Source organism: Apaloderma vittatum, unplaced genomic scaffold, assembly GCF_000703405.1.
Source record: "Apaloderma vittatum isolate BGI_N311 unplaced genomic scaffold, ASM70340v1 scaffold23489, whole genome shotgun sequence".
NCBI lineage: Eukaryota > Metazoa > Chordata > Aves > Trogoniformes > Trogonidae > Apaloderma > Apaloderma vittatum.
Window position 1 is genome coordinate 58226 of NW_009736273.1, and position 12586 is coordinate 70811.

Sequence of the window (12586 nt, forward strand, 5' to 3'; positions counted from 1 at the left end):
ATCATTTACATTTCCATCATAAATGCAATGAAGATCAACTTTGGGCTTTACTTGTGAAATTAGAAATGAAATGTGGTTTGTTTTTTGTTTCCCCCTCCCCTCCTTTGCACCCTTAAAATAAAGGTGAAATTAATTACGGAACAACTCTAAAAATCAACATTAAAAAATGAAATGTTCCTTTTGCAAAGTCAGAGGGCAGCCGTGAAAGTGCAACCTCAAAGTAATGCCTAGTGTTTAGGTATTTCAGTTAACTTGTGATAATATCTATAGTAACTTATACTTCCTTTTTTCGTTTGTTTTTCTTTTATTTTTTTTTATTACACCACTGTCTTGGAATTCTTCAGGGCTTGGCTACATCTTTTTATTTGTAGAATCTGTGGAAAACGCCTCAAAATTTAAATTAAGAAGACTGACTTTATAGCACAACGATAGTTAAGGAGCTATATAGATGCATTTCTGGTGCAGCCATAAAGTTTGTGTTCTCTTTAAAAGATTACATTAAATTGTTATATGTGATATTAAATCTGAAATTCTACTGTGTGGGTTCTTAGGTTTTGGGAAGATTGAGGGGGTTTTTTTTTCTCTTTTTTGTTGTTTTTATTTTTTTTAATTAAGTGGGTTTTTAGGGTCTGGGTGAAACTTTAAATGTTGGATTTTTCCAACCCTAGATCTGGTGGAAAACATGGATACCTTCAACAAATCACCAGGAACCCAACGCACGTGTTGGGAACTCCAGACTACGGCAGCATATAATGTTTTGGGACATCTACAGGATATTTCCTGTGGGGACCCACTAACAGTTATCCATCTGTCGTTGCTTGGAAGGAAAACTAAGACGTGCTCATCTGTCCTCTGTGGCTGCTTTTCTCCTTTTCCTTCCCCGCTGTCTCTCAATAATCTAGATAGGTAGTGGCTGTGGGAGTTCCCCCGCTTAGGTGATCAGTAATCGCTAGGTTGCAATGAAAATCAGACATGGCCCAGCTAAAGCCAGGTGAACAGATAAAGACTGGGGCTGAAAGGGCAGTGCAGGAACAGTGCAGCTGAGTCCAAAGGTTTGCCTGAATTGTCGCTTGTTAGGTACAAATCTGTGATCAGGTCTACCAGAAATTGTTTGATGCTTTGCTAGAGGAAATAGGCAGACTGCAATGAACTCGAGAAACTCAAAACTCCTTCCTTGAGTGCCCTTGGTGTACATTTTTATGTCGCTGTAGAGTTTTGCTCTGACCTTCTGTGAATTTCCACAGGGGATCTAGGGCCGGCTGTCTTAGTTCTGTGGACGCTGTGCAGTTTTTCGTTCCTTTGCTGCATGGAGATGTAACGTGAGGACTACATCATCTTTATCCTGTCTTTTCCACTAGTAATACCCCTGGTAGTTTTGCATCCCATTTAAAAAAACTGTGCTGCAAAACATTCCAGAGCTGGTGGTGTGTTTGGAAGAGGGCTTTCCTGGACTCTGCGAGGGTCCCGATATACCACAACCTGCAGGGGCAGAATGGAATGAATGTGCAAGACAAACTGTTGCTTAAAGGAGAAAAGGAGAGTTGGAGGGTGTTTTCTTCGTGCTGAAACTGGCATTTTTTGACGTCAGTTGTTCCTGTGAGCACTGTGTGATACGCCTTCTCTCTCCATCTTCTCATAGCCCAGCTAGATGGGAGGCACGCTGTGATTCAGGGAGAACTGTGACACTGTTGTTACCCTTTGTATCCAGAGTGTAGGTGTGAGCAGTAGAAAAGTGTGTATGTGCTCATACCTCAGCTTCCTCAGGCTTATTTGTGTTTCTTCTGCTTTGAATAGGCAAACAGGTAACACCAAGGGCTGTGAGGAAAGTAACTTTCAACCTTGGAATTTCAGTTTTCCTTTCAGTGCTGTAATAGCCTCTCTGCAAAAGAATGATTAAAATCTTCCAAAATATCACTCAACGTTTATATTTGTCATTCAAATGCCAGAATACATAGCATCTACCATCCAAGATGTGTATTATTAATTTATCATGTGATAAACTTTTGTGTGTGTCATTGAGGATCACAGCTTATTATAAGCAGTGTTTGGCTTGTGTAATCCTGTTTGAGATACAAGGAGTGGTCACTGAAGCAGTAAAATAAAGGTTCAATCACTCATTATGAAGTGATGGAGATAATGAAGAATAATGAAGGGACGAAGCAAAGGCAGAAGATAATCGGGTGCTCAGATGCATTTCTTATGCTTGACTGACACATGTGTTGCCGTTCCGTGCCCACCCATGCTGTCACTCTGCTCTTTGGTAGCCCAGCTGCCTCCAAGTGCGTGACCTGCTGTTCGTGGGTCACAGTTTGTTTCCAAGCCAAAAATTAGCTTTTGGTTTGTCCTAGGTTAGAATTTAGTACCACATTATTGCATCAACTTTAGAGTCTTTGCTTACTTCACCTCAGTTGCAACTGGAGGTGGCTTTAAAAATACTTAGCTCATTATATTCTTTTTGTATTATCTGTTATTTTTTGAAGTCTTACTGAAATTGTTGCCATAAGTTATTAGTGAATATTGAGAAGAGTTATGTAACATTTGCTGACTTGCAGAGTTTTTAGAAGGTAATGATACTGATGGTTTTTTTAAGCTTGTGCTCTTGTAAACCTGTAAGTTTTGATGATAATTAATTTCTTGATGAATTTCAGCTCTTTAAAAAACCACACCCACCAAAGCGTGTTAGAAGCCGACTCAATGGAGAGACTGTAGGAACTTCTGTGCCTCCTGGTTCCACAAGTGACAAGATTTTTTTCCATCATTTGGACAACCTGCGGCCGTCTCTTGCCCCAGTGAAAGGTAACCTGTAAAACTATGGTGACTGTTCCTGTTTCTGTGCCAAAGCATTCAGAGCGCTGAATGATTTTTCCATGTTTTACGTAGTTCTGATGTTCTATATGCCTGTGCTTTTGTGAGAAATACACATTTTAAATAGCCCAATGCTGTAAGATTTATGTTCTTAGCTACCTTAAAATGTACTTGGGAAGCACCAAGTCTGTGCTGATATAGTATAACTTCTTAAAATAGAGAGATAAAATGGACATCTCTTCAAGGTTTTAATTTAGCAAACAGTATTCAGGGTACATTACTTCTGGGCCTGCGATAGCCTCAGTTTTTGTGTTTTTCATAGAAGAATTCATTACTGCAGTGCCAACAAATACTGAGAAATGTTAGCAGGAAAGGGTGATGCTAGTAGCTGCACCAAGATGAATAAAGGTGGGTTTTGGCTTCATGTCTGCAGTTGCACCAAACAAAAATGAATTGCCTGTGAGGCAGGTAGAGGCTGTGCAGTGATGTCTTTCCAAGTTGATTAAGAGAATCTGTGCCTGCCTGCTTTAAAGAGCGAAGGATGTGCTATTACACAGGAAGTTGCAGGGCTATGCTTTAAGGCAGGAAATTAGGGCAGGCTAACCTGTATTTGCAAAACTTGGAGAAGTACAGGTAGGACACCACAGGCTGTAATAAGGAATGCAGCCTGTGGAACTCGTGGCCAAGATGTTGGAACTGATACCAAAAACTTGGTTTTCCTTGTGCCAAAAATAGCACAGTCACTTCTAATGAACACAGACATCTTGTCTGAAGAACACCTTGTGCAGCATCACAGGTGGGATCAGTGCTCTCTCTGATCCTCGAGGTGCTGTTGCCACTACTGACATCCAATACCGACATCCTGCTTTGGCAACGGATCAACTATTTAATGGGATCTCTGCTAGCAGTAAAACTGTTTTCTTTTTCTAGAGCTCAAGGAGCCTGTGGGACAGATCGTGTGTACTGATAAAGGCATCCTGGCGGTAGAACAGAATAAGGTTCTCATCCCACCGACATGGAATAAAACTTTTGCTTGGGGCTACGCAGACCTCAGCTGTAGGCTGGGTACCTATGAGTCAGACAAGGTTTGTAATCTGAAATGTGTTTCCATGCCAAATGTACCAAAAGCAGTAAGTACTCAGTAGTGAAAAAATGTAAGAGCGGAGTTTTATTTCACATGTGAATGAAATAAGCTGTATTTTATTGCTCCCTATTGGGTGGTCTTTGTCAGAACACTGGCAGAATGACATAAAACAATTAATAATTTCTTTTTTAACACGTCTGCAAAATGTGAATGAATTAAATCTAGGCAGGTAAAGCTCATCTCATTCTCTCTGAGGGCATCTTATGGCAGAGGCTGGAATTGCTTTGAGAAGAAACTGCATAAGAGGTAGCACTGTGATATCTTCATTACTTAATGGTCCAACATGCAGGGTGGCACTCAGGTTTTTGTTTTTATCCCACCAAGCACTAATCCTGTAAGTAATTCTTCTTTTGCCTTTTTTTTTTTGTTAACATATAGGCAGTAATCGTTTACGAATGTTTGTCAGAATGGGGTCAGATACTGTGTGCTATTTGTCCCAACCCCAAACTGGTTATCACTGGAGGAACAAGCACAGCGGTGTGCGTGTGGGAAATGGGCATCTCCAAAGAAAAAGCTAAAGCCCTCACACTGAAACAGGTAACGTACAATGATGATGCCTTTTACGTAAATTATGTTGCGGGGTCAGAGGAATTACGAAAGGAGTGTTGCTCACATAGTAAGCTGTGGAACCATGAGTTCAGCACACCTTTGGAGAACTGAGTAGTCAAGGTAGTAATCTGCATTGAAAGAGGGCAAAATGCATCTTTAAAATTGCATCGCTTCTAAGGAAAGTTGATCACCAGGAGCTTTCTGGAGATAAGGGGAATTTGGTAGCCATGTTAACAAAATTGTGAAGGTGCATTTTATGAAATCATCTGCTTTATTCTAGTGTCACATATGTAATACCCCAATCTGAAAACTGTCAGGGAGGGCAACGAAGGAGGCTCTCTTAAAGGTTCATTTTTCTTTTAAAAAAATTGCAATTACTTTTTCTTTAAAAATATATATATTTAAATTATACTTCTGCACAAAAGTTTGCTCTTTCTGGCAGTGATGTTTGTGGAGCGGAATATACTTGTTCATGATCACCATGTTGTTCTTGCTTGATTCAAACATGACCGTGCTTTAAAGTCAGTTGCAGCTAAGTGCAAAGTCTTATTTGTTTACAAAAAAAACCGAAGAAACAAAAACCAAAACAAAAACAACAAACCAAAAAAACCTAAAAAAGCAATGCACAAACCAAAACTGCAAAACAACCCTGCCAACTACCTCAAAGCATTCTGCAAGCTGTGTGTCATTGTTGTAAGTAGCTAGGTTCAGAGTTACTGTTCCCATTAGCATCTTAATAGCAGGACTTTTTCCAGAGGAAAGTTTCCTCTCAAACTTAAGAGAATACATTTAGAGGGTTTTTTAATAACTTATCTTGTGTGGTGTCCAACAGCTGAGTGTCCACAGCTGTGTTTCCGAAGCATTTTACTTAAGAACAGTGCAAGATAAAACACTGTATCTTGAAGTGTGGGGCAGCACACTGAAAGCCATTTGCTGTGCTTCAGCTGACGATTTGCAACTAAGCTGCAGTAATCTGACTCTATTCCAGGCTCCTGTTCTAATGGTTAGGTTAAGCCTAAAATGTAAAAGCAGAGTCTAATACAATTAAATGCTTGTGATTTTCTCCTCCTTCTAATTGACTTAGCCTTTTTGGTTGCAACTCTTTCTTGTCTCTCTTATCTTTTCTCAAATATCAACAGAAGTTTATATAGGAGACAGGTTATATTTACAAAGAATTTCTGTTTTCAGAATGGAATTTCAGGTGTGGCCTGGAACACACATTGACCCTATAAGTAAGCTACTGATGCAGGTGGAGGATGCAGAATGGGTTATAAATTTTTTTGTTTTTTTTTTTTTTTAGTCAAAGGCTACTTAACATTAGACCCTTGAAATGTGGTTTTCTTGAGAGTGCTTTTTAAACAGAAAGAAAGTATTACTCCTGTCATTTTCAGTCATGAAAATAGTTGCCACCTGAACCCTTGTAAGTCAGTTGTGTCTTTGTATAGGATATTCATGTTTACATTATCTGAATCTTTTCAGATAAATGAGTTTAATGTGGTATTTTTTGTGCTCTCACCTGATTGCAGCTTGTTCCTCTTGACTTTGGTTTTGCAGGCATTGCTGGGTCATACCGACACTGTCACGTGCTTAACAGCATCGCTGGCTTATCACATAATTGTGAGTGGATCACGGGATCGTACCTGCATCATCTGGGATTTGAATAAACTCTCTTTTCTAACACAGCTTCGAGGTCACAGGGCTCCGGTTTCAGCGCTCTGTATCAACGAATTAACGGTAAGAACCAAATACCACGTGCAGTGGGAAGAGTAGCAAGAGTCAGATATTGTTGAACCAAAATAAAACAAACTAGACTCTTCTGTTAGTCTGGCAAATCTTGTGTAACTCATCTGAAAACTGGTTTATGGAATATTTTGCATCTTTTGTCCAGAGACACACGTGAGTTTATTCCGTGCAGAGCGGCTCGAGCTCAGAAGGGCTTATTAACGGTGCTGGCAGCAGTATAACTACTGTGGTGTTCACAGTGGGTTGTCAGACCTGCCACAGGCGCTAAGAAAATATTTTGATATGTGACCTTAGTTGGCCTCTCTTCTTTTACACTTAATTTCAAGGAAGCAGAAGATACCTTGGAGGAAGCTGCAGTGACAGTTGTAGCGGAAACAGATGCATCCTAAGAGCTTGTATCCCTGGTGCTCCTGGAAGTTACGGGTTGCCATTTATCCCTCTCCCATCCCTATCAAAGAATTTGCCCGAGTTGAAACTTTAGCTGGTCTATCAGGGTTGGATGGACCATGTTGCAACTGGAGCAGATGTACTGGTTGAAATTTGGACAAAATGGGACTATAATGCAAGGAGAGGTTAGCAAGAGGCACAGTTTATTAGCTGCTCGTAGTCTGGTGGTTGTGGTGTTGCTGGTGTTTTAGACTGCAGCTCCTGTTTCCTGTCTGCACTAGTTTGGACTGTTTCTTGCTCTTTTCCCAGTAAGGAAGCAAATTAAATTTAAGGTGGTGCATGTTTGTGAGAAAGAGAGAAGTCACAGAAGGGAAAGTACTGAAAATATGCTTTTGGATGGTTATGGTGTGAGAAGTGGAGCAATTGGTCTATTCCTATGCTGTAAATACAATAAAGAGGTTGCTACTAAGTCTGGGATTTTACGTACAATTTTTAAAAAATGTGTTATCATTTGTTTAGGTGGCCACATTTTTAAAAATTTATTTGGGTTGCAAAAAAATTTTGTTGTGGTTTAGGTGGCCAAACTCAATTTGAATAGAACTTGCTGAAAAGTACCAGCCTTGGTGGTTGAGTGTGGCTTATAAATGCACCTGGCTTACATTTTGGCTGAAGAAAACCTGACACCTGTATTGAAATATGGAGGAATTAATTTGTCTTTGCAGGGCGATATTGTCTCATGTGCTGGCACTTACATCCATGTATGGAGCATTAACGGCAGCCCTACTGCAAGCGTAAACACTTTCACTGGCCGAAGCCAGCAAATAATGTGTTGCTTTGTGTCAGAGATGAATGAGTGGGATACCCAGAACGTCATAGTAACAGGACATTCGGACGGAGTTGTCAGGGTAAGTACCAGGAATCACTGCTTGGAAAAATAAGTTTATGTCTTAGTAGTAGGTATAGAAGTCATGTCTATCCAACATGGTGTCCTAGCTGCTATCAAAACCAATCCTGCTATGCTTGGGTGTTCCACCTGAACAATTAGTGCTGCAGAGAGGAGGGAGCCCAGGCCAGACAGATGATGCAGGCTGCTTTTGGTGCTGGAACCAGCTGTGCCATTTCCACACAGAGTAGTCTGCTGTATCCTGTCCACATGACATCATCATCTGCCTGGACTTGTGCAAGGCATTTGACACTATCCCACGTGGCATCCTTGTCTCTAAGGTGGAGAGACATGGCCTTGATGGATGAAGCACTCAGTAAATAAGGAACTGGCTAGAGGGTCTCACTCAAAGAGTTGTGGTCAGTGGCTTGATGTCTACCTGGAGACCAGTGACAAGTGGAGTTCCTCAGGGGTCTGTTCTGGGTCCAGTGCTGTTCAACATCTGTGTCAGCAACATGGACAGTGGCAGTGAGTGCACCCTCAGTAAGTTTGCCGGTGACACCAAGCTGTGTGGTGCTGTGGACTCCCTTGAGGGAAGAGATGCCATCCAGAGGGACCTTGACAGGCTTGAGAAATGGGCCAGTGCAAACTGCATGAGCTTCAACAAGTCAAAATGCAAGGTCCTGCAGCTGGGCCGGGCTAATCCCAGGCACAAATACAAACTGGGCACAGAGTGGGTTGAAAGTAGCCCTGAAGAGAAGGATTTAGGAGTGTCAATAGATGAGAAGCTCAACATGAGCCGGCAGTGTGCTCATGCAGCCCAGAAGGCCAACTGCATCTTGGGATGTATCAAGAGAAGCGCGGTCAGCAGGTCAAGAGAGGTGATTCTCCCCCTTTACTCTGCTCTTGTGAGACCCCACCTCGAATACTGTGTCCAGTTCTGGTGTCCCCACCATAAGAGGGACGTGGATCTGTTGGAACCAGTCCAGAGGAAGGCCACAAAGATGATCCAAGAGCTGCAGCACCTCTGCTGCGAGGACAGGCTGAGGGTGCTGTGATTGTTCAGCCTGGAGAAGAGAAGATTCTAGAGGGACCTAATAGCTGCCTTCCAGTACCTGAAGGGAACCTACAGGAACGCTGGGGAGGGACTTTTTACAAGAGTGTCCAGCAATAGGACAACAGGAGTGGGATTTAAATTGAAGGAGAATAGGTTTAGATTGGATCTTAGGAAGAAATTCTTCAGTACAAGGGTGGCAAGACTCTGGAATAAATTGCCCAGAGAGGTTGTTGTTGCCCCCTCCCTGGAGATGTTCAAGGCCAGGTTGAATGAGTCCTTGAGCAACCTGGGCTAGTTAAGGGCATCCCTGCCCATGGCAGGGAGGTTGTATTAGATTATCTCTAAGGTCCTTCTAACGTAAGACATTCTATGATTCTATGAAGAGTGATGGCAACCTCTTTCAGTGATCTGGCATTCATGTGCAGTCTTCCAGTTTTCTTTCCTCTCTTTGAATCAGCTGTTGTGTGATGTGGTACCTGGCAATAGTCAGCAGCACGCGTTTTCCTTTCTGCTCTATTTTGGACATTTTCTGGTAACCAGCTTTCATACCTGGAAATTGAAGGTTTTGTTCACAGTTTCTGTTCTACACACATTGAAACAATTAATTTTGCTGCCTGTAAAGAAGAGATGAACTTCGTGGCCTCTCTCATCCCTGCAAGTCTTCCAGTTTTCCATGTACAGACCTTGGTCTGCCATAGCTGGAGTCTGCTGCTCAGATTGCTATGTGGAGTGGATTTTTTTTATTTGAACAACTGGTGAATAACAGCACAATGTCCTTTTATAGTATCTAGCCCCTGAGAACAGGGCTTAGTATGGAGATGTGAACTGTCCCTTGTGCTACCAGTGCAAATGCACCGTTCTAATAATGCCATCTTAACTCTAGCAGTAGCTCTCACAAGTGAGCTAAGAGTTCAGTATGCACCACTTTGCTTATCCCCTGTCCCTCCAGTTCTGGCGGATGGAGTTTTTGCAAGTACCAGAAACACCAGCTCCAGAGCCTGTGGAGATGCTGGAAATGCAAGAGGATTGTCAGGAAGCACAAATAGGTATGTCTCCTGACAAGTGTATCCGATTTGCCTTTCATCTGATCTTTGCTTGTATGTAGGTAAAATCCTGTGGTTATACCGTTACTGAGGCTTAGGGCAACAGTCCAAAATGGACAATGGGGGCTTTGTCTCAGAAGACAATAAACATCTCATGCGCATAATAAGTAGAGCATCCGAGTTGTTCATTCACCACCTTGCTTACTGTAATTTCATACTGCTGAAGTAAGAAAAAAGTCATGCCAAGCGTAGCTTATTTTCCTGTGAAGACTGAGGTTTTCTCTCTGTGATTGTTTTCTGCTATTGGTTAACTCAATGGATGCTACCATTGTCCAAAAGGTAGATTTTTTTTTTAAAAAAAAAATTTTAATGGAATTATAGCATAACAGCGGAGTTTAAAAAAAATCTGCTGATGGAACTGCATGCTATTTAGACAGCAGTGCTGGCCTTATCATTTTCCATTGTTAGAAGATTCTGGTTAGTGCTCAGTAAGTGTTCCTTTTAGCCATCTTATCTTCCTCTTGCCCTCTTTACATTGAAAAGGTGATCCAGATTTGGATCTGGATCATATGATACTCATTAGTAATTATTATATAAGTGCAGATCTTTTATTTCAGTGTCACTAGGAATATAAATAACTTCGGCAGCTGCTTTTTTTGTATTAACAAAACCTGTTGTTAATGAATCTGCATCGTATTTCTCAGTCAGCCAGAGTTTCAGCATAGCCGACTGGGCTTGCTTGTGTAAGTTTTGCTGCAAGGCAGCAGGATCTGGTTTTGCTAACTTGAGCATTTTTTTTAAATTTTACTCCTTGTGTCTGTCATATCCTACCTCAGACAGACTATTGCAGGAAATAGCTTCAGCTAAAGAGTGCTGTTCTCTGACAGACCAGTGCAAAAAAGGTGAAAAATGTGATTCCAGGCACGAACTGAATCTCTCTGCAAAGGCTTTGAGATGGCTGCATGTGGTTTCTCTCTAGTTATGCTGTGGTGGTACTTGTTGGGTTGTAGGTCATGCAGCAGCAGAATAGAGAAAAAGCTGAGGCTATAAGCAGCCTTGCTAACAATGTCTTCTCTCCTGTTGGGTGAATCCAGGGCAGGAAGCCCACGAAGAGGACAGCAGTGACTCCGAGGCAGATGATCCGTGCATAGGCCAGGACACGAAACTGCAGGAGAGCCACAGTCAACCGAGCAGCACCAGCCACAGGCCTAGGTCATCGTCAAACAGGGCGGTGGCAGCATGGTCAGCAGACAGTGGCTCTGATGACTCCAGGCGTTGGTCAGACCAGCTCAGCTTGGACGAGAAAGATGGCTTTATCTTTGTGAACTATTCCGAGGGACAAGCAAAAATGCATCCCCACGCTCAGGTTAACCACCCGCACCCCAGCTACGCTGAAGCGCGGCACTACAGCAAGCTTAAACCAGGTAAAAGGAATTGGGCGCGTTTCCTCTGCAGATAAATGCGCTGTCAGCACTGACCTGTGAAGCAGTCTGTCTCTGCCCGTGCAGGTTTGCGCAGGGTTGTCTGATAACGTTCCAAAAGGGTCAGTGAAGAGAAAAAATGGTTTGCAAGGGTTGCGTTCAGGCTTTTTGTGAGAAGCTGCGGTCAGTTTACTCTGGCTGGCAGCTAAGCCACTCTCTCGCCACAACCCCCTGCAGAGGGATGGTGGAGAGAATAGAAAAAACAAAAGCAAGAGAACTCATGAGTCAAAAATAGTCTTAGTGATTGAAGGAAAGAGGAAGGCAAAACAAGCGATGCAAAGGCAATCACTTCCCACTTCCCACAGGCAGAATGACCAGCCAGTCTCTGAGCAAATGGGTGCCTTCTCCAAAAACCTCTCCTCGCAGTTCTGTTGCTGAGCATGATGCTGGCTGGTGTGGAGTAGCCTTTTGGTCAGTTTGAGTCAGCTGTCGAGCCTGTTACCCCCCCACCTTTCCCCAGCTTATTGTGCACCTCCAAACTCCCAGCAGGGGGAGGGCAGCAGAGCAGAGTGGGGGGGGTAAGAGAAAACCTTGACAAAGCTGCAAGTCCTGCTGAGCAGCCAAAACACTGGTGTGTCATCAAAACTGTTTTAAGTCGCGTCCCCAAAACACAGCATCATGTAAGCTTTTATGAAGAAAATTATTGACACTTGGAAGTCTGAGCTTTGACTTTAAAAATAATGTAACTAAAGTTAAATAAAAAATAAGCTATCGTAGTCCTGTCAGGCTTCAGTACAGGGCTTCCCTGTGCATGTCACCATTCTCTGCAGCTCCCCACTGGACTTGGAGAATGGGAGGCTCTGTGCATTGTTTTGTATCCTCTCCTTTCTTCCATGCATTGAGGAGCAGCTGAAAACTGCTTTCCCCCAGTGAAATTTGAGTCATAGAGTTACCTCTGTGGAGAGATTGATTTTTGTTGTTGTTGTTACATTTTTATTTTTTTGTTATACTAAGTCACACATACAGGTATGTTGGGGGATGAGAGAATAAAAATGAGAAGAAGCAAATTTGCTTTTTCCCTTCCTACTTCCCACTTATTTTTAGGATACAGATGGGAGCGTCAGTTGGTGTTCAGAAGCAAACTAACTATGCACACAGCATTCGATCGCAAAGACAACGCACATCCAGCAGAAATCACAGCGCTCGGCATCTCTAAGTGAGTACCTCACAAGTGATTGCTTAAAACATTGTTTCACTCTAGTAGGCGGTACACCCCAGCCATATTATTTTTTTGCAGAATACTGTTTTGTGGTGATTCTGTTTAGGGCAGCCTTGTTCATGGGCTGAGATAAAAAATAAATAAATTACTAAAATAAGCAGACTTGGTCAGCTTATTACACAGAGTGCTGTTAGAGCTCTGTTTCTCAGCCAGACCAGCTAATTTGCACATGACTTACTGTGCCAGTAGTTTTAACACAGGACTTATTCTGACGTGTAAAATTGGTTGTCGCTGTCTGTGCGTTACTGTGCCAGAGTTATTGCAGGAATGCTTTT

The 12586-nt window shown here is 42.4% G+C and overlaps 1 protein-coding gene across 1 annotated transcript in view; it reads left to right on the plus strand.

Annotated features, from left to right (window-relative positions):
* WDFY3 (WD repeat and FYVE domain containing 3) overlaps positions 1-12586 on the plus strand; it is a gene marked incomplete at its 5' end in the record, with an annotated part of 71338 nt that overhangs the window by 56873 nt on the left and 1879 nt on the right. Inside the window, 8 exons of the mRNA XM_009876925.1 lie at positions 2649-2796; positions 3736-3890; positions 4328-4486; positions 6053-6232; positions 7351-7533; positions 9518-9614; positions 10706-11035; positions 12137-12248. Coding sequence (XP_009875227.1) covers positions 2649-2796; positions 3736-3890; positions 4328-4486; positions 6053-6232; positions 7351-7533; positions 9518-9614; positions 10706-11035; positions 12137-12248 — 1364 coding nt within the window. The remainder of the gene's footprint in view (positions 1-2648; positions 2797-3735; positions 3891-4327; positions 4487-6052; positions 6233-7350; positions 7534-9517; positions 9615-10705; positions 11036-12136; positions 12249-12586) is intronic.